Raw genomic sequence first — 20745 nt, forward strand, 5'->3', positions numbered from 1 at the left:
GGATTCTTTTCAAGGCTTTAATCCTTTTACAGCTTAATGACTCTTTCAGATGCTAATCACCAGCAACTAAGCAAGGAACAGCAGAGTAGCCTGTGCTCCAAGTAGGCAGTTGATCCCCGTTTGAAGGAGAGTCACTTGAAGACCCTGAACTTATGGGCTAGGGAGAGATCCTCCCTCTTTCCCTTGGGTCCACGGGAGGCGGCCGTTGCTTGCGCGCCAAATGGGTACTACGCCTCCTTTCCGCGCCCTCCATCGCTTGTCACTCCCTGCGTCTGCGTCGAGTGTCTAGCAAGCCCCGTTCCCGCACTTTCTCACTGCTAGGATCACTATCTATCTCAGGAATGCCGGCAGGAGGAATCTCTGCCAGCTGCTGTGCCTGTGAGGGATGAGCTGGCTCCTCTCCCACGGATTTCTGATCGTCCTCAGAATCAGAACTGCTCTGGGGTTCTAGCGGCTCAGTTTCCACCCTGACATCGAGCATGTGACCGGTGCCATGTGTTGGCCCCTTGACGACCTGGGACAGGCCCATGGTTGTCATGGTCACCATGAACTCCTGAGCTACACTTGGCAAGCTGGACCCAAAGGGGATGTTGAAGTCACCCAGGACTAAAAGCCCAGGCTCCAACACCAGCTCTGTGAGCTCAGTTAGGGACTCTGTTAAGTAGCAGGTTGGCCGGTACACTAACAGAATCCCCAGTCTGTCCCGAGGCCAAGGTATACACCCTCGATGTGAGCCAGTTCCTTCACAGTGAGTCTGGTCAGGGGGATGTTATCTTTGTGGACCACTGCTACGCCACCTCCCCATCCGCTTCTCCTTACTTGCTCTACCACGGAGTACCCAACCGGGAGAAGCTGCATCCATACAGGCCTGCTTATCTCCCCCAGCCAAGTCTCCGTAATGCATACCAGGTCAGCCTTTTCATCCAAGATTAAATCATGGATGGTTGAGATCTTATTCCAGACTGACCTGGCATTGCACAGGAGCAGGCAAAGATTCTGCAGGTGGCTTGGTCCGCTCCCCGCAAGGTACCGGGGCTGACAGGGCAACCAGAAGGCTGGATAGGTGTAAAGTACCTGCCCTCCCTTCTCCTATGAATTTTTGCTTTGCCAGAACCATATCTCCCCATGCCCGCCACCACTGTCACTGCTTCCCCTACACACATAATGCATCAAAAGAAGATGTCACATTCAGCAACATTCAGCAGAATAAAACAGTCAAGCCCAACATCCCATGTCTCACCTGGAATGTACACCTAACACTTCCCTCCCATCTCTCACCCGGGGGGCGGGGCACAATTCAGTACCAGCAGGCTCTCAACCTGTAGCATAAAATCACTTCCCTCTCACCCATAAAATAATAACGAGCCTAACTGGAGAACAAACGAAACACATTCAAAGGCCATACACCCCCAGACTCCAGACAATCCCAGAAATGTCAAACAATTTATATATTTTTAATGAAAATATGGAGAGGTGCTACTGCTGGTCCTGATGTCAGCCACGCATCTCCTTTAACGTCTAGTTCCACCCTTACAGCCAGTTCAAGCATAGCCTTGGTGTCATTCCCCAATGTGTGAAAAGGGGCAGCAGCAAGTATTTTGGTTGTGCCTGCCCCTGGTCCTGATGTGGTCCTGGTGGTCCTGATGTGGTCCTGCCTGCCCCTGGTCCTGATGTGGTCCTGGTGGTCCTGATGTGGTCCTGCCTGCCCCTGGTCCTGATGTGGTCCTGGTGGTCCTGATGTGGTCCTGCCTGCCCCTGGTCCTGATGTGGTCCTGGTGGTCCTGATGTGGTCCTGCCTGCCCCTGGTCCTGATGTGGTCCTGGTGGTCCTGATGTGGTCCTGCCTGCCCCTGGTCCTGATGTGGTCCTGATGTGGTCCTGCCTGCCCCTGGTCCTGATGTGGTCCTGGTGGTCCTGATGTGGTCCTGCCTGCCCCTGGTCCTGATGTGGTCCTGGTGGTCCTGATGTGGTCCTGCCTGCCCCTGGTCCTGATGTGGTCCTGGTGGTCCTGATGTGGTCCTGCCTGCCCCTGGTCCTGATGTGGTCCTGATGTGGTCCTGCCTGCCCCTGGTCCTGATGTGGTCCTGGTGGTCCTGATGTGGTCCTGCCTGCCCCTGGTCCTGATGTGGTCCTGGTGGTCCTGATGTGGTCCTGCCTGCCCCTGGTCCTGCCTGCCCCTAGTCCTGATGTGGTCCTGGTGTGGTCCTGACGTGGTCCTGCCTGCCCCTGGTCCTGATGTGGTCCTGGTGGTCCTGATGTGGTCCTGCCTGCCCCTGGTCCTGATGTGGTCCTGGTGGTCCTGATGTGGTCCTGCCTGCCCCTGGTCCTGCCTGCCCCTGGTCCTGATGTCAGCCACGCATCTCCTTTAACATCTAGTTCCACCCTTACAGCCAGTTCAAGCATAGCCTTGGTGTCATTCCCCAATGTGTGAAAAGGGGCAGCAGCAGGTATTTTGGTTGTGCCTGCCCCTGGTCCTGATGTGGTCCTGGTGGTCCTGATGTGGTCCTGCCTGCCCCTGGTCCTGATGTGGTCCTGGTGGTCCTGATGTGGTCCTGCCTGCCCCTGGTCCTGATGTGGTCCTGGTGGTCCTGATGTGGTCCTGCCTGCCCCTGGTCCTGATGTGGTCCTGGTGGTCCTGATGTGGTCCTGCCTGCCCCTGGTCCTGATGTGGTCCTGGTGGTCCTGATGTGGTCCTGCCTGCCCCTGGTCCTGATGTGGTCCTGGTGGTCCTGATGTGGTCCTGCCTGCCCCTGGTCCTGATGTGGTCCTGGTGGTCCTGATGTGGTCCTGCCTGCCCCTGGTCCTGCCTGCCCCTAGTCCTGATGTGGTCCTGGTGTGGTCCTGACGTGGTCCTGCCTGCCCCTGGTCCTGATGTGGTCCTGGTGGTCCTGATGTGGTCCTGCCTGCCCCTGGTCCTGATGTGGTCCTGGTGGTCCTGATGTGGTCCTGCCTGCCCCTGGTCCTGCCTGCCCCTGGTCCTGCCTGCCCCTGGTCCTGATGTCAGCCACGCATCTCCTTTAACATCTAGTTCCACCCTTACAGCCAGTTCAAGCATAGCCTTGGTGTCATTCCCCAATGTGTGAAAAGGGGCAGCAGCAGGTATTTTGGTTGTGCCTGCCCCTGCCGTACCATACCTGATTCAGAGCCGTCATGCATATGCTCATATAGACAAGGCCCACCCATGCCATTTATCCCTATTAAAAAGAGGCAAGCATATTGGCTGAACAGGCCTATGCAAGTACAGGTGTACCCGCATAAGCAAGTGAATGCACGTGAGCCTTGTGTCACACATTATGGGAACACGGGAGAGACATGTGCTTCACCGTTCTTAGGACAATGAAACCAGTCCACCTGTGAAACAGCCGTTAGCTCACTGATGTGTGACACCTATTTAAAGTTTTGCCTGCATGTATCAAATAGTTATTGACTATACCAGTAATTTTCAAAGTTTATGCCTTCTATTAATCTTTTCCACATTCACTCATCTGCATGGAACTACAGTACATTGCAGAAGATGTGGGGTGTGTCACTGGTCTGTCTTGTTGGGCCTCCCTGCTGGCCCACACAAACTGAGAGTGCTCTACCACAGACCCACACTTCCCTGTTGTCAAGCACTCTTTTAGAGAAGCTGTTCCGCCATTAGGAGAATGACACCAGGGCTATGAGTGAATTGGCTGTAAGGGTGGAATTAGACATTATAAGAGATGCATGGTCCCTTGAAACAGTTTGAAAACCATTGCATGATCTTAATAGTATGTTAGCATTAGCCACCATTAAAAAAAAAACCACAGCCCTCATATTTGGAAGTCCTGATAGTTGAGAGAAAGAGTGCGTGTGTTCAACCTGGCTTAAATCTTTAACATTGGCAATAGAAAAAAATAGCAGAGTTACTTCTCATGAGTTTCTGCATCCTTTCATATGCGCTCAAGAAGCAGCAGCATCCAAATATGAGAAGTATATAACTTACACAGGACCAATCTGTGAAGGGATCCTTGGTTGATAATACATTCTGCTCCTAGACTAATTTCTAGATTATTCAATATATATGATTATCACCTACCTGGTATTTCTAAAAAGGATCAGCTATAGTTTAAATAAATAGAATAATAATAGCTATCCATAATAATCTTATAAAGTGGTATCTTCCCCCAATCAGCAGGTGTTCAGACAATACAATTCTTGCTGAGCTTAAATCAATAACAGAAAATACATAAAGGTCCTGTTCACACATCCCATGTTACCCCCATGGTGGCTTATAAGCTACACATAGTAGGTTATTTTTCAAATAGCTTACTGTGCCCTGTCACATGATCTGACAAGGTAGTTTGGTTCCCCCCACCCTCTTCCATCTGTAGTCCTCCCACCTGGCCAGACAGATATCCCAGCTTCCTTTGCAGTGGAAACTATATCCCGCTGTCCCTTGTGCTACTGCTACATCACCAGCCTGTCTCCAATTGGCCCACTTCGCACAAGGGGCGTCTTCTTCTGTCCCTGCTGGCTCCCCACCAGTCTCAACCCGGTGTTGATTCTCACCCGCTTCCCCCCACCCAACCTGCATCACCCCGATTCTCAAGGTCTTCCTGCCCCCTCCTCCCACCTCCACCCCACTTCCCAAGACAGATTTCCAAGCCTTTGCTGGGTCCCCTATCTCCATCTGTGTGCAACAAAAAGGTGTGGGGGACCTCCAAGTCCTTGAAGCATTGCAAAAATGGGGCAAAAATAAATATTCAGGGTCTCCTCATAGGGAGCCACCACATGCACTCCTGAATAATTGCACAACTTTGCTTTGTCATGGAAAAGTGAGCTGAAATAAATGGTTTGCTCCCCTTCCCTTCGTGTTCCTATCCCCTCTTCCCCTTTCCTTCACTTCCCCCCTCATCCCCACTCCTTATTCTTTACCCACCACCCCAATGTCCAAGCCTTTGCCACCTCCCCTCTTGCCAGCAGCAAACTCACAACACAGAATAACAAGAAACTGTTTACTGGCGTACAAAGTGGCTTATTTGGCTTGCTTAAAACTAGGCTTGCTTAATACTGCTTTGAATCTACTACTGCAGAAATGATGCACTACTTGGCATCATTTCTGGGTTTAGGGGGTGCATTGGGTGGCTAGCTTGGGGGCTGACAGTGGCGGTGAAGGTTGGGGGGCCAAGGAGTTGGACCGCCAGCACCATCTGCTGCTAGGAAGATCTCGGGAACAGATATCGCTCGAGAGGAGCAGAGTGCCATGCATTTTTGGCCGCTCTTGCCAAGCAGCTCTGTAGGCGATCTCCATAACCCACACTGACGCAACAGATGACGCGCTAACCCACCATAGGTAATTCGGTGGATTCTCAGGGTGTCTTATTTGGATGAAATAACCCACTGTGGGTGGGAAAAAACAGTTCACAGATGACACGCTAACCTATCATGGGTTGCTCTGGAAAATAAACCATTGTGGGCTAGCGTGTTGTGCGAACCCAGTCAAAGACATTAAACACATTTTTTAGAAAGAAAAGGGGGGTAAGGACAGAAAGATACAAGAAAAGTAATCTAACAAGGAATCCCTAAAAATGCCTAGCATATAAAAAGTTTTTCAAATGTGAAGGAAAGAAGAAAGGTATTCCACACTGTGGGAGCAACACAGCAAATGTATGATTGCTGACTGACTTTAAGATACAATCACAAGTGTGTATGAGTACAGGTGGCTACAAGGCTGACATTCTAAGATCAGCTTGCACTGCTGAGAAACACTAGTAATAGCTAATAGTTAAGAAAACAAATAACGACTCAGCTTGGGAACTTCTCAAGTCCTATATGAACTTGAGATCTATGCTCAGTCTGAAGCTCTCCTCATTGTCCCTTCAGCAATGGAAATGCAGTTGGTGAGGATAAGGTGGCTCCTAAACTGTGGAATAGCCTCCCAAGAGAGGTTCATCACTCACAGACACACACACACACCTTTTCCCTGCTTTCAATTTGCTTGCTAATTTTTCATATTGTCTTTTGACACTTTATTTGATACTATTGTATTCTGCATAACATTGTTAGTGACTTTGGGCTTCCTTTTGGAGGTAAACATGGGATACAAATAAACCATGATGATGATTTTTAAATGGTATTTCTGTTTTATTATGGCAGGCATTTTTTAGCTGAGCCTTTGATATGGTTTTATTTCTGCAGTTACTGATATGGTTTTTAAGATGCTCTTTTTACTGCTGTTAATTTATTGTTTATTATTAGGGTTCATGACCCCTCCACCCTGGGTAGCAGATTTGACTTTGACCTACATGAAGAAGGGGCATCCATGTCAGAAAGACCAGCAGCAAAGGCCACGGAAGGGCTAGACCCAGACACAGGCTGTGACACTGAGACTCAGCCAGAGCTTGTCCACTAAGAAACCCCTGCACAGGGATCCCCAGAGGCCACATATCTACCTAGAGTCCCATGTTCTCCATTGCTGGATCAACAGCACAGGCAATGAGCCAGGAGGGAACTAAAGGAGAGAAGAGGATGGAGTGCTAGGTTCCAGGCGACTGGCCCTTTAAGCTCACCACTCTCCAAAAAAGAGGTGGGGCCTGAGAGAGGTAGTCTGGGCTGAGTAGTATAAAAGGATTAATTTGGTCTGCAGACTTTGCTGAGCAACTTACTCATTTGGAGGACTCCAAGGTTCTGACCTGCCCCTGGGCTTCTGCTGCAGGGCAGTAGGGCTATTTTTATATTTTATAGTTTGTAAGCTGCTTTGAGTTTCTTTTTATCATGAAAAGATAGAATATAAATGCTCTAATAAATAAGGATCTGTATTTGTTTACTTTTCATGCAATAATATTGCTACATATGCCAACTTTATAATACAGTTTCCACATGCTGGCCTAGCTAAACAGTGGCCACATTTCCTTTGATTCTTATCCACTGCAGTAAATCTTAGCCCTGTGCTGTACAAAGAGGAGACATTCCCTAAATTGCAACCCTCTCGTGACATTGCACAGCACTGCTATACAGCAAGTAAGCAATGAGAAGAATCTAAGTACCATTAATTCTACTTTGTTTACTATGAATTACTCCTTGGAAATAAGTGGGTATTAAATCTTAAAATTTGGAACCACAGCAAAACATGTAATTTCCCTGTTGCATTTGCTAAGTGTTTTCAACTACTGTAGCTGGATGTTTACCTCTGAAAGCAGATGTGTTGCTCATCAAACAACACTTAGCATGCAAAGATGACGAATTGCTTCGTTACAAATGATTTTATTCCAAACTATGCTTGTGTTAGTAGCATCTAGAACAAAACTGCAGACACAATAGCGAACCACCTAGGATTTAAAATGTGTCATTTGCTCAGATGACAGCAAATGGGTGAACTGAGGATAACTATACAATTTTCTGTACTTTTTACAGAAAAGTGGTATGGGGCTGATTCACAATGATGCAAAAGCATAACTCTGCAATCCTATGCCTCTCTACTCAGAAGTAAGACCCAATGAGTGAAGTAAGGTTTACTTCCATGTAACTGGATATACAACTGTATTCTAATGCACACACTTTTTTAACATCTTATTACTCATGTGTTTAACTAAAGGATGCTTTTACATGGCTGAAATCAACCCCAGAACAGCAACAACGAAGTGTACATGGAGGATATATAGGTCCTGCGTTCTTGATGAACTGGGCCCAATGTGATATGTTAGAAATGGAAGTTGTGCATAGAAAGCCAATACATTTCCAAAGAAGAAAATCAGGAAACAGAGAACAGGAGGAGGAGGGCAGGGGGGAAATCCACTTACCAGGCATCCTTTAAAACCAACCAGCTAAGCTGCTGCTAGAATAAAGCCTATGCTGGAGAATGAGAAAAAGTGGCCGGAGTGGAACTTGTCCAATGCTCCTTACTTGTTCCTGCAGGCCCGTCTCGGTCAACAAACCACCAGATGGGATTAGCCTCTTTCTTTGCAGCTGAAGAAAACAAGTGCATTATATTAAACATTCATACATTCACCAGTTTTCCTGATTCAAGGCTTTGACTCCAGGAGTAAATATACAATCATTTTAGCCAAAATATCTGGGGGAGGGGAAGGAGTTAGGCTGGGGAGAAGAAAAAAGAAAGTACCTGTTCTTTATTCGTTTTTAAGACCCACCACTCTTGGGGTTGGACTCAATGGTCTTATAGGCCCCTTCCAACCCTACTATCCTATGATTCTTTGGAGTAAAGAGAAGAGGAAACCTTAACCATTCAATACAAGTCCTTCAAAAGCAAGGCTTAAATATGCACAAAGACACTGCCTTCCATTCCCTTCCCTGAGCAAAAAGAGGACCCGACAAGTAGTTTCATGTTCTCGCCTTCAGATTCCCTGGCAAAATATTAACCATTTAATCGCTGTCAGCATTTACTGCTTGTTTGCACTAGAGAGAGGGAGGAGTCTAGGTTACCAGTGCAAAGCAAAGGACGATTATAACAAGCCTTCACATGAAAAATGAGTCTCTTGTGGCAGACTTCACAGATTTATCTGGGCACAAGCGTCTGCGGACTAGCACCCACCCGGTGCATCTGAGAGAGTGGGCACCAATCTACGAAAGCCGATGCCACAACAAGAGCGCACTGCAACCCTAAGCATACTTCCTCAGCAGTCAGTCCCTCCACATTCAGTATCGCTCTCTCTGCTACGTGTGATTGGGGTCGCAGTTGAAGGATGCAATCCCGTGCGCACTTACACGGGAGTCGGTGCCAGAGAACTCAGCGGGACTTGCTTCTGAGTAGGGATGCGAAGGCTCGCGTGGTTCATCCCTCCGTGGGGAAGGCGGCCCAGCCAAAGGCTCGTCTTTTTGTGTTTTGCGGAAAGCGGCGGTCCCAACTCGCTTCCCCTCTGGAATTTATCCACAGTGAGGGCACTGGGAAGACAGACTTGGCCCCCAACGCCCCTGTGGCCGCCAGGGAAAGGCGCTATTGGCAGGGCGCAGCCGCCCCGGGCAGCGAACCCCGCCGCCGCCGCCGCCAAGCTGCGACGCAGCTCCCCCTCCCCCAGGCAAGGGCAGAGCTGCGGGGCGCGCAGGACCCGCCCCCGCCGTCTGCGCCTCCCTCCTTTATCCCAGCCCGCCTTCGGCGACGGCTACAACCCCGGCGGGGTTTGAGGAGGGGACGCGAGCTCGGGAGGCGCCGCCAGGCTGCCGCTGCGCCGCGCGCTCCGCAAGTCCTCCAGCCGCCCTTGGCGCGCCATGCGCCGCAGAGCCCGACGGGTCGCCCGCCTCCACGGCCGTCCGACGCGGCTCGCGGCCCGCTTTGACGCGCCCGCCCGGACAGCGAGCGAGCGAGCGAGCGAGGCTTCGCCCTCATTGGCCAGGACTGCGGCTCCGCCCCCGCCAGCGCCGCGCGGACGCCCTCCGGCCTCGGCCCGGGGCTTGCCAGCCGCGCCGCGCTCGTGCAGCGGCGGGAGAACGAGCCGCGCGGGCTGCCCCGCAAACCGAGCGCTTGCCGGAGGTCGAGAAGCGTATCCGCTCCTCCCGGGCCTATTCATCAGCAGCAGGCCGTATTTTCTGGTGCCGCTGCCGGGGAAATCATCACCGAGGGTCCCTCGTTTTGCCTCTCCGGGGAATGCCTTGTTACCCTGTGTACTGTGAGTTGCTAGAGCTGGCGCTCTTGGAAGATCACCTTCCCCAGCCTGGCGCCACCCCCCCCCCGGGTGTTGGACTACAATTTCCATCATCCCTAGTCAGATGAGGGGGTCGTAGTCCGACGTGTCTGGAGGGGGGCACTGCAGCTCAAGAGTGGAAGCCTACGTTTTGTCTCTAGTGTACACACGTGCTCAAAAACACATGCACACATTACATTTCTATGCTGCCCATTAGCCAAAGCTCTCTGGGCAGTTCACAAAACAAAACACCATAAAATACAATAACATAGTAAAACGTAATACAAAACGAGAAGTTTTAAAACAGAAAGAACCAAGATAAAAGCCAGCAACAATCTAAACATGCGCTAACACATTTTGGGGGGGAAGGGCTAAAAAGCCTGGGAAAATAAAAGGTCTTCACCTGGCACTGAAAAGACCACAGCGTAGGCGCCAGGCGAGCCTGTGGCGAGAGCGTTCCACAGTTGGGGTGCCACTACAGGAAAGGCTCTCTCCTTAGTAGCCACCCGCATCACCTCTTTTGGCAGGAGCACCTGGAGAAGGGTCTCTGGGAATGAACTTCGGGCCCAGGCAGGCATATATGAATGAGACATCCTTCAGGCAACCTGCCCCAAGCCCTTTAGGGTTTTGTAGGCTTAGGGCTTTGCCGCACTGGAAATAGACTGGCAGGCAGTGCAGGTCATAAAGCACTGGTGTAATATGATCATATTGGCCAGTGCCCATTAACAATCTTGCTGCCCTGTTTTGGACCAGCTGAAGTTTCCAGGTGGTTTTCAAAGGCAGCCCCACATCCAATGCATTGTAGTAATCCAGACATGAGGCCACCAGATCGCGGATAACTTTAACTAGGCTATCTCTGTCAAGATAAGGAGGTAGCATCGGTGTATCAGCCTAAGGGCGCAATCCTATGGCCGCTAGTCAGTGGCTAGACGGCCATAGGATAGGTTGGTTCCCGCACTCCAAGGTCAGTTCCCTGAGAACCGACCTCCACCCCAAGTAGGAGCAGAACCACCGCAGTGCAGCACCTCCAACATCCAGCCCAGACAAGAAGGATACCATGGTTGATGGTATCAAAATATTAAGGATCCAAACTAAATGGCGGACGGGGGGGAGTATCCTGATCACATCTCCAGATTTCTTTTTCTGTGCTTAAAGAAAGTGCAGGGAGGGAGCACATTGGACTGAGTCCCAATGCTAGTGGAAGAAGGCTTTTAACGTTTCCCCTCCCATCAAAATCTCCCCTCCCCAGCTGCTGTTGGCCTAGGGAAGGGGGAATACTGGTACCCGTATGGTATTGTCCCCTCCCCTTCAGCCTGGTGTGTGTATGAGTGCATGCCCTGGGCCAGCCCCAATGTTAGGCAGAGTGAGGCAGGTGCTTCAGGTGGCAGATGCTGAGGGATGCTAAGCAGCAGGGAGATGATGGAGGACAGTGTGTGCCATGCGACCTGCTCAATGCCCCTAAGCTAGCCTGCTGACCTCAGGTGCAGTGCAGGACACTGTCCTGGTGCTGCTGTTGAAGAAAGATTCATTTGCCAGTCGGGTCAGCTCCAGCACATGGAAGGAGGGGCCATTGTCTTGTCCTTTGCCTCAGGCAGCAAAATATCTTGGGCAGGCCCTGTGCATACCTATGTGATCTTGATCTGCAGAATGGCATGAGGGGAAAGGGCTAAGCCTCCCCTTCCAATCCAATCTGGGTTACACACACAACATGGCTGCTTTTACACAAAGGAAAAGATGTGGAGAAATCATGGGTCTCCCTGCTCAGGTCTGGTTTGGCCCTAAGGCAGCATGCAGCCTGCCGTTTCAGGCGTGGTGGCTGCTGACCTATTTGTTTTAACTGTTGATATTGTGAGCCATTTTACTAGAATAGAAGCATCAGTGCAGGTTTGCCTTAGTTAGGACAATACCTGGCCAGAGGCTTGAACTTGACAAAACAGTGGTATACCCTAGGATATTCAGGTCATGAGTCTTCATGGGAACATAGAAAATTTGTGACACAGAGTTGGGGGCAGGAGGCACACCTTTCACCCTCCCAGCTAAGGATGACGTAATCTAGGGCTCTGGGTGAAAAGGAACAAAAACCGGAGTTTTGAGTCAGAGAATAAGACAGACTGGGGGACAGAGGCACAAAGAGGGGAGCTGAGATGAGTTTTGGGGGTCTCTGTGAACTAACAGCATCTGGAGAAGCAGGAGTGTTTTTCCCGGGATCTGATGTGGGGAAGTGGAATTTGCTTTCTTGGAGTGTTTTAAACTGTGCGCCTCCACCTATACTCACCAGGTATATTTGTAAATGAAAAAAATGAATTTGTAAATTAATTATTATGCAGGGTCCTAAATTGTTCAGGAGCTTCCACCGTACAGGAGGCCCCACTCCACTCCTCGCTTCAGAAGATATGGAGAACACAGTGATGGTGACAGTGAAAGGTGCCTCACATTTTGGGAGGCAGGATGAATATGCATCCCCACTGCTTCTTTCACCACAGCTATCCTATTTATATGAGTAATACATGGATAGGGCGTAGCTTGTTCTAAGTAAATGAATACTGCCTTGGTTATGAGAATGACGGTGTTACAAGTGTGCTCTATTCTGACGAAGAGATGGATATATGCATAATCCCAGATGGATGAGGTGTGCATTTCCTCGGGGGGGGGGGGCACTCTGAAAACAACTGAGGGCTGGCCCTGCTTGAAAGATAGCTAAAGACCAAAAAAACACCCCACAATCAATCTCAGACCTTTTCAAGTGTCTTTTAATATGTTCCATATTGATGTTATTTGTCCACTGCAAGACACAATTATTCAAATGCAATTTATAACACAAAGGAAATTAACAAGAGCTTAGTTTCCCCCATAAATTCTACAAAAACTGAATTCTACGTATAACTGATACACTAACAACTATGACAATAAACGTTCTGCATGTTTCTGTAAGACATACAAAAAACAGAGAAAATTCTTCATGCCATACTTTAAAGATCACAAACCTATAAATCATTGTGTATTCCCACGCACTCCCTTTAAGTGCAGAAGCCCTCATCCAGAGATCCCTGGGCATGGCTCCAGGCTGTATACATTCCTCAGCTATCTGACGACCTTGCCACCAAATGGATCCAGCCGACTCCAAGTTTTTGATGGCTCTCAGGCAAGGCAGGCTCAGTGGGCCCTTTCCCTCAGTGAGTCTGCTTTCTCCACCATTGTCACCAGCTGTTCTTGCTCATCTTCTTTCTCATCATTGCTACCACTTGCTTGCTTGACAGGCAGAGAGTCATTGAGCAAGTAGGCAGGGGCATCTGCGCCTCCTCCTCACCACCACCGTTGTCTAGGCCAGAATGAGACGCTGGTGAACAAGCAGGTTGCAATGGTAAAAAGAGGGACAAGTCCAGGGGTCTGTTGTCAGTGAGCCCCTTCTGGGATGTGGGCCCTCAACAGGTGCCTGACGATGCCTTCCTTTGACACTACCCCTGATACCAAAACAGGGCACCCACCATGTCTACAAAGCCTGATCTTGTCTGATCTCGAAGCTAAGCAGGGTCAGCCCTGGTTAGTACATGGATGGGAAACTGCCTGGGAATCAGTCTTCCTGCACTGAGCAGGGGGTTGGACTCGATGGTCTTGTAGGCCCCTTCCAACCCTATGATTCTGTGATGATCAGATAGTTCAGCCAGTCACACCAAAACAGTCCACCCATTTATGGAGCACATTGCCTCAGATGTTAGTAGTTTTTAACACAGCATGACATAGTGCATTTATTTTTCCTCATGCAAAGCTAAATCCAAAAGTGAATATGCACTCAGAAGCCTGTTAATGCGTGTGGACTTAATGAAGGTGATTTAGGATGATTACTTGGGAGTGAATCCCATTTCTTTCAACTGAATGTGTATCTCATGGGTATCAATAGACTGATTAAAATATATTTCTACCCTGCCTTTCCATACAAAGTCAAACCCCCATGACAAAAAAAATTAGAACAGAGAAAACAAATTAACAGGCTACAACTGATTAAATCGGAAGCGTCAACAAAACAACATAAACAACTAAAACAGATATACAAGCTAAGTTTCATTTAAAGAAGAAGAAAATAAATCTGCCTCCAGCAGAGACTTGAACAATAATAATGAAGACACCAATCAGGCTGGTCGATCTGGGGCAAGCATTCCAGAGCCAGGGTGCCACAACAACTAAGGCAGCCCTGTTACAGGTGGAGACTGGTGGCTCCGATGTCAGTGGGGCAGTGAATCTGCTCTGGGTTTCAGTCAGAACTCTAAAGGAGCTATCCAAGGTGCACCTTGGATAACTCCTTTAAAATTCTGACTGAAACCCGGAGCGGATTCAACACCCCACTGACAACAGAGCCACCAGCCTCCACTGCCTGTTACCCATGGCCATCCACCTACTGTCTGAAAGTAGAGAGACCAAGAACAGGGCCTCTGTCGTTGATCTGAGTACACAGAAGGCAGTTCTTCATATACCCAGAGTGCCATACTGTTGTCAGATTACATTTAACAAACAGGCTATCTGTTGCTTAAAATGTTGCAAAAATACAATGGCCTCAGCCAATTAATTAATAATGATCGAGCTGAGATAAGTTATTGCTTGCAATGTATTTAAGATACTGCCATTACAAAGATTTATTGAGATTCTGGCCATTAGTGACAAATAATCCTACATGTGGTCCAAAACAACCGCCCACTATAGCAACCACATTCCATTTACCCCTACATAAACAAAAAATATAGGGGAGAAACACTTTAAAACAAAACAAAACAGGCATTTTAGAAACATTTTATATTAATGAAGAACTCTTTCATAGTTGTGTGTGATTAGAAAGTCTCTAGCTTTGAAGTTCTTCAGTTTTCACCAGGTAAGATGTCATATTGCACAAAATCTCAATGAGAGAATATATATAACACAGGGCATTAATGTTTGGATGATATTCTGGAAGTCTGCATTTCTCTGTTCATTTCTTGGTGGTTTACACAGCTGATTCAGCTAAAATGGAAGACTGCATGTTAATTTAAAAGATAGAAATGCATTATTTAAAATAATATGCCACATAGGTACTTCAGTGTTGAGTGCACTGCAATGTACTCACACTTACTAGAGAGCAAGCCCCACTGAACACAGTAGGACTTGCTTCCAAGTAGACATGCACAGGATTGTGCTGAAAGTCCTCAGGTTTGGAAATTCCATGTACAGATCAGAGCTTAGTTGCTCAGAAGGAGCCACTGATTTCTATAAGAGCACTTTATAATTGGTATGACCGTTGTACTTGCTGTGGCTACACTGGTGATTCCTCCAGCAAATGGATTACATACGAATGGCAGATATGCATCCCTAAACATGCAGGGATATGCACTGAGGAGCTCTGACGGGCCGCAGCTTTACCGTGCATGGATGTTTAGGGCTCACATCTTTCACGCACACTTTGACTGGGTTAGTACAACATGATAAGCCACGTTGGGCTGTGAGTCTTGTTAGTGTCAGCTTGGCTTACTGTGACATGCAAACCCAGCACGGACAATCCAGCACAGTTTGTTAACCATGCAAAAGCCACCCTGAGAGCCCATGGCTTGTTGTTGGGTTGTTGAGGGTGGCTTGTTATCAGGGTCCATTGTCATGATGTCTGAACCTACCAGCATGGCTTGTCCAAGTGGCTACAGAGCCACCTGGCAAGAGCGATAAAAAAGCCTATGCTTCTCCTCGTGATCTTGCCTGTGCCACCTCCAGCCTCCCTCTCCACTGATGTCTGCCCCTCCACTGATGCCAAAATGGGATTTTGGAAGAACTATAACTTGGTCACTACCTTTCCCCCCCAGTGCTTCAGAAGTACACAATTTGGTTCCTAATGTTTAAAATTTTTATTATTATTCCCAGTCCTTCACAAATGCACAAATGTGCAAGTGAGTAGATTCACCTGTCTGCTGTGTGTAGTCTCGCCTTGTCAACTGCCTTGTCTATTACAGCTGTTAAGGGAGTTCACTGACAAGGAAAGCTTTGGGAATACACTGGCAAGGACAGCCCCAAAGTGGAGTAGGTAATATACTAGGAAATTGACAAAGTGAGACTGCACACAGGGTAATCAGTGCACATTTGCCAAAGACTGGGGGGGAAATAACAGGAAGAGAAAGTACAAACCATTTGCGCCAAAAAAGAACAAAATGTGAGCAAAGTAATTGCTCCGAAATAGAGCACTAAAGCGGGGAGGGGGGGCAATAACTCCTACTTGGCAAGGTCATCCTCTTGCTACTATGTCTAGAACTGACACTGAACCGAGTAACAGACAAGTCACCCACCCACCCACCATGGGTTCTTCCCAGGGTGGCTTAGTGTGATGTGTGAACACGCCTTCTGTGTGTTTACTGTAGGAAACATCAGTGTAGCTACACCAGACAGTACATGGTTGTTATATGAAGTGAAATCTGCTCTGACAGTCCAGTTTAAGGCTGCTTCCTATATGACGTTTTTGCAGTTGCAATAGTCGTTCCGCATATACATATATAAAAAACAACAACATATAAATTGACAGTACACTAATAGGTACATGGGGGACACCTTTTTTTTAAAACCAATCCCGCATAGGCAGAAACACCAATGATATCCTGTGTCATTGGTACAAAAATGTACAGAGTCCCACACCTGCTACAGAACTGAAGAAGGCCGTCCTTCTTTAAAAGCACACATTCATAAATCCAGGATTCTATGCTGGGGGGAAACTACACTACTGTCAGACCAACATCTCATAAAACTGACCTGCAGAACAGAGAAGGCTAGGCATAATTTTGTATGTTCGATGTTGAGCTATTCAATTTCCCCTGCAGTGTCATCTCAGGACCAAGACAGACATTAAATGGGAGAAATCAAACATTGCGCAAGCAGACATCTGTTCATGCAACAGGACTTCTCCCTCTTCTCCTCTCCCCTGCAGTACCCTATGCCCCTCAAACCCTCTGGAGTAGATTTTGAGGGTGTGGGGGGACTTTAGGGGGGAGGGGGAATTGCTCCCTCCCCGTTCCACTGATGGAAACCATTCCATCAGCAGAAGAGGTTACCCAATTTGAAATTATATTGTAGGCTGTTTCTTCTAGTGGAAACATCAGGGCATCGTTATATGAGGGTCTACCTGGGCATGGACCCTGGATCTTTTTGAGCTGCACCCTGGATCTTTGAGCTGTCCTAATTGCCATTTTTTTTACATCTTCCCATTGACTTGCATTGAAAAACAAAAATGGCCCTATCTTTTTTAGTTTATATGAGAGATTCATGAAATGTGGCGGCTTAGTAGCCCCCATGTAGCTGATTGAATGTACCATGTTTCAGGCAGTTAGGTCCAGTGGCTTTTGTGCTAGTCACAGGTAAAATTTGCTATTTTCAAGAAACTCTGTCAAAGCAAAGAGCTATAATTTTTTTGTGTTTCCACACACATGCGTGGAATTTGGGGACACAGCAGGCCCTATGGAGCTGATTGAACCTACCAAATTTCAGACAGGTCCAGTGGCTTTTGCGCTAGCCATGCATAAAGTTTCCTTTTCTCAAAGTCTAAAACAAAAAGTAAAAACTGTCAAGTCACGCAGAGGATTAGAGATCCTAATCAGGAGGTGTTTAAGGTGACCATTAGGAGGTCACTATCCCTAATCTCTGGTGTAGGTTTGTTTGTTTGTTTGTTTGAGGTGAAAAAAAACTCCCCCTACTTTTCTTTTCTGCTCACATGCCCACTGTTGGAGCTTGCCTGCAATAAAATTTCAAAGAGTAAGAAGGAAGGGAAGAAAAAGCTCCATGTTAAATACTGGTATTTCACACAGCACCTGATTTTACTTCCTCAGAGTGGAATCTTTGGCTTCTGCAGAAGGTTAGTAGCTTCAGTACAGCAAAGGATCCAATCAGCCTCCACAAACTTCTTTCTCCCCCTCCACTTTAATTTCTCCTAAATACCTCTAGAACTCTAATTATTCCAAAAGGAGGGTTAAGACTATGTGGCATCATGATCAAGGAACTGCTAAGGCTTTTAAACAGGTTCTACAGTTTTAAAAAAGCTAGAAAAAGCCCTCCATCACCTCACCTCATAAAGTTAATTTAAGTACATGCAGTCCTTGCAAACCCTGCACAGCCTCCTAAATTCCTCTGAATTACTACCTCTCTGAAAGGAGCCACTTGGCTTAGGGAATTCTCTCTACACACACACACCCTGCATTTCCAATCACCATTCTTCTTTTCTTCTTCACTCCCCTATCCTGTTCGTTCTTTCTTTCTTTCTTTTTCTTTCTTTCTCTTCTTTATTCCACCCAGAGCATATCTTGGGGAATTCATAAAGAGAATTCTCTTCAGCAGGCAAGAGACGTTCTGAACGGTATTTGACTTTCTACAAACAGACAAGAGAGCTGATTTTTCTCCTCCTCCTCACTCAAGTCTTTTGGAAGAGTGGGCTCACATGGTTGCAGAGAAACAAATCTGGGGCTGTTTTGTTTGTCAGTTGCCATTATCCAGCAATAGGAAGGGCTGCAGCTCAGTGGTGGAGCACATGCTCGGCATGCAGAAGGTCCCAGGTTCAATCCCCAGCATCTCCGGGTAGGGCTAGGAAGGAAACCTGCCTGAAACTTTATAGAGCTGCTGCTGCCAGTCAGTGTCAACAATTCTAGATGGACTAGGGTCTGACTCAGCATAAGGCAGCTTCCTATGTTCCTATGAACAGAAAGCTTTAATTTTTTTTTAAGGAGTCCCTGGTTTGTTTTTTAAGTGGAGGGGACATAAATATTGGTAATTTATGCAATTCTATGTATACCTACTGAGATGTCCCATTATGTTTAATGAGGCTTATCCTCAGGAAAGTGTGCATAGGATTCCAGCACAAGTTACTTTTGCAGGGAGGTCTGCACCTTGATGTTCTGCATGTTTACTCAGAAATAAGTCCTGAGTTGTGAGCATGGTTGTTGTTGTTGTTGTTGTTCAGTCGTGTCCGACTCTTCGTGACCCCATGGACCATAGCACGCCAGGCCTTCCTGTCCTGCGCTCTCTCCCGGAGCGTGCTCAAGTTCATATTCATTGCATCCGTGATGCTATCTAGCCATCTCACCCTCTGCCGTCCCCTTCTCCTTTTGCCTTCAGTCTTTCCCAGCATCAGGGTCTTTTCCAGGGAGTTTTCTCTTCGCATTAGGTGGCCAAAATATTGGAGCTTCAGCTTCATTATCTGTCCTTCCAATGAGCAGTCAGGGTTGATTTCCTTTAGGATGGACTGATTTGACCTCCTTGCAGTCCAGGGGACTCGTAAGAGTCTTCTCCAGCACCACAGTTCGAAAGCATCAATTCTTCGGCGCTCAGCCTTCCTTATAGTCCAGCTCTCACAGCCATACATTACTACTGGGAAAACCATAGCTTTGATTAGACGGACCTTTGTCGGCAAGGTGATGTCTCTGCTTCTTACTATGCTGTCTAGGTTGGCCATAGCTTTCCTCCCAAGGAGCAAGCGTCTTTTAATTTCATGGCTACAGTCACCATCCGCGGTGATCTTGGAGCCCAAGAAAGTAAAATCTGTCACTGCTTCCATTTCTTCCCCTTCTATATGCCAGGAAGTGATAGGGCCAGACGCCATGATCTTCGTTTTTTTAATGTTGAGTTTCAAACCAGCTTTTGCACTCTCCTCTTTCACCCTCAACAAGAGGCTCTTGAGATCCTCTTCGCTTTCTGCCATTAGGGTGGTATCGTCTGCATATCGGAGGTTGTTGATAATTCTCCCGGCAATCTTAATTCCGACCTGTGATTCATCCAGCCCGGCATTTCTCATGATGTACTCTGCATATAAGTTAAATAAGCAGGGTGACAATATGGAGCCTTGTCGTACTCCTTTCCCAATTTTGAACCAATCAGTTGTTCCATCTCTGGTTCTTACTGTTGCTTCTTGACCCTCGTACAGGTTTCTCAGGAGACAGGTAAGGTGGTCTGGTACTCCCATCACTTTAAGAATTTGCCAGAGTTTGTTGTGATCCACACAATCAAAGGCTTTAGCGTAGTCAATGAAGCAGAAATAGACGTTTTTCTGGAATTCTCTTGCTTTCTCCATGATGCAGCGAATGTTGGAGATTTGATCTCTAGTTCCTCTGCCTCTTCGAAACCCAGCTTGTACTTCCAGTAGTTCTCGGTTCGCATACTGCTGAAGCCTAGCTTGTAGGATTTTGAGCATCACCTTGCTGGCATGTGAAATGAGCGCAATGGTGCGGTAGTTTGAACACTCTTTGGCGTTGCCCTTCTTTGGAATTGGAATGTAAACTGACCTTTTCCAGTCTTGTGGCCACTGTTGAGTGTTCCAGATTTGTTGGCATATTGAATGCAGCACTTTAACAGCATCATCTTTTAGGATTTTAAATAGCTCGGCTGGAATACTGTCATCTCCGCTAGCTTTGTTGTTACTAATGCTTCCTAAGGCCCACTTGACTTCACTCTCTAGGATGTCCGGCTCAAGTTCAGTGACCGCACTATCATGGCTATCAGGGACATTCAGATCTTTCCTGTATAGTTCTTCTGTGTATTCTTGCCACCTCTTCTTAATCTCATCTGCTTCTGTTAGGTCCCTGCCTTCTTTGTCCTTTATCATGCCCGTCTTTGCACAAAACGTTCCCTTGAGATCTCCAATTTTCTTGAAGAGATCTCTAGTCTTTCCCATTCTGTTGTTTTCCTCGATTTCTTTGCATTGTTCATTTAAGAAGGCCTTCTTGTCTCTCCTTGCTATTCTCTGGAACTCTGCATTCAGTTGGGTATATCTTCCCCTTTCTCCCTTGCTTTTCGCTTCCCTTCTTTCGTGAGCTACTTGTAAAGCCTCATCAGACAGCCACTTGGCTTTCTTGCATTTCTTTTTCTTTGGGACGGATTTCGTTGCTGCCTCCTGAACAATGTTACGGACCTCCGTCCATAGTTCCTCAGGCACTCTGTCTATCAGGTCTAATCCCTGAAATCTATTCCTCACCTCCACTGTATATTCATCAGGGATATGATTTAGGTCATACCTGAACGGTTTAGTGGTTTTCCCTATGTTCTTCAATTTAAGCCGAAATTTTGCAAGAAGCAGCTCATGATCTGAGCCACAGTCAGCTCCAGGTCTTGTTTTTACTGACTGTATGGAGCTTCTCCATCTTTGGCTGCAAAGGACATAATCAATCTGA

The 20745-nt window shown here is 47.5% G+C and overlaps 2 protein-coding genes across 3 annotated transcripts in view; both read right to left on the minus strand.

Moving 5' to 3' along the window:
* Nucleotides 1–8984, minus strand: part of GYG2 (glycogenin 2) — a 29740-nt gene extending 20756 nt beyond the window's left edge. Inside the window, exons 1-2 of one of the 2 annotated variants that reach the window (XM_084844272.1) lie at nt 8685–8984; nt 7866–7928 (exon numbers count right to left, since the gene is read on the minus strand). In XM_084844272.1, the coding sequence (XP_084700398.1) occupies nt 7866 (1 nt within the window). In that variant the 5' untranslated portion in view covers nt 7867–7928; nt 8685–8984. Of the gene's footprint in view, nt 1–7762; nt 7929–8684 lie in introns of both variants that reach the window. The other variant, XM_084844271.1, reaches the window with a different exon arrangement.
* A 95-nt stretch (nt 8985–9079) lies between these two features.
* Nucleotides 9080–20745, minus strand: part of LOC146350113 (uncharacterized) — a gene marked incomplete at its 5' end in the record, with an annotated part of 30718 nt that continues 19052 nt past the window's right edge. The window contains 2 exons of the mRNA XM_084845519.1: nt 9080–9512; nt 17071–17134. Coding sequence (XP_084701645.1) covers nt 9080–9512; nt 17071–17134 — 497 coding nt within the window. The remainder of the gene's footprint in view (nt 9513–17070; nt 17135–20745) is intronic.

Source organism: Heloderma suspectum, chromosome 3 (genome assembly GCF_057233095.1).
Source record: "Heloderma suspectum isolate Gila_16-S chromosome 3, 16-S_ref, whole genome shotgun sequence".
Classification (NCBI taxonomy): domain Eukaryota; kingdom Metazoa; phylum Chordata; class Lepidosauria; order Squamata; family Helodermatidae; genus Heloderma; species Heloderma suspectum.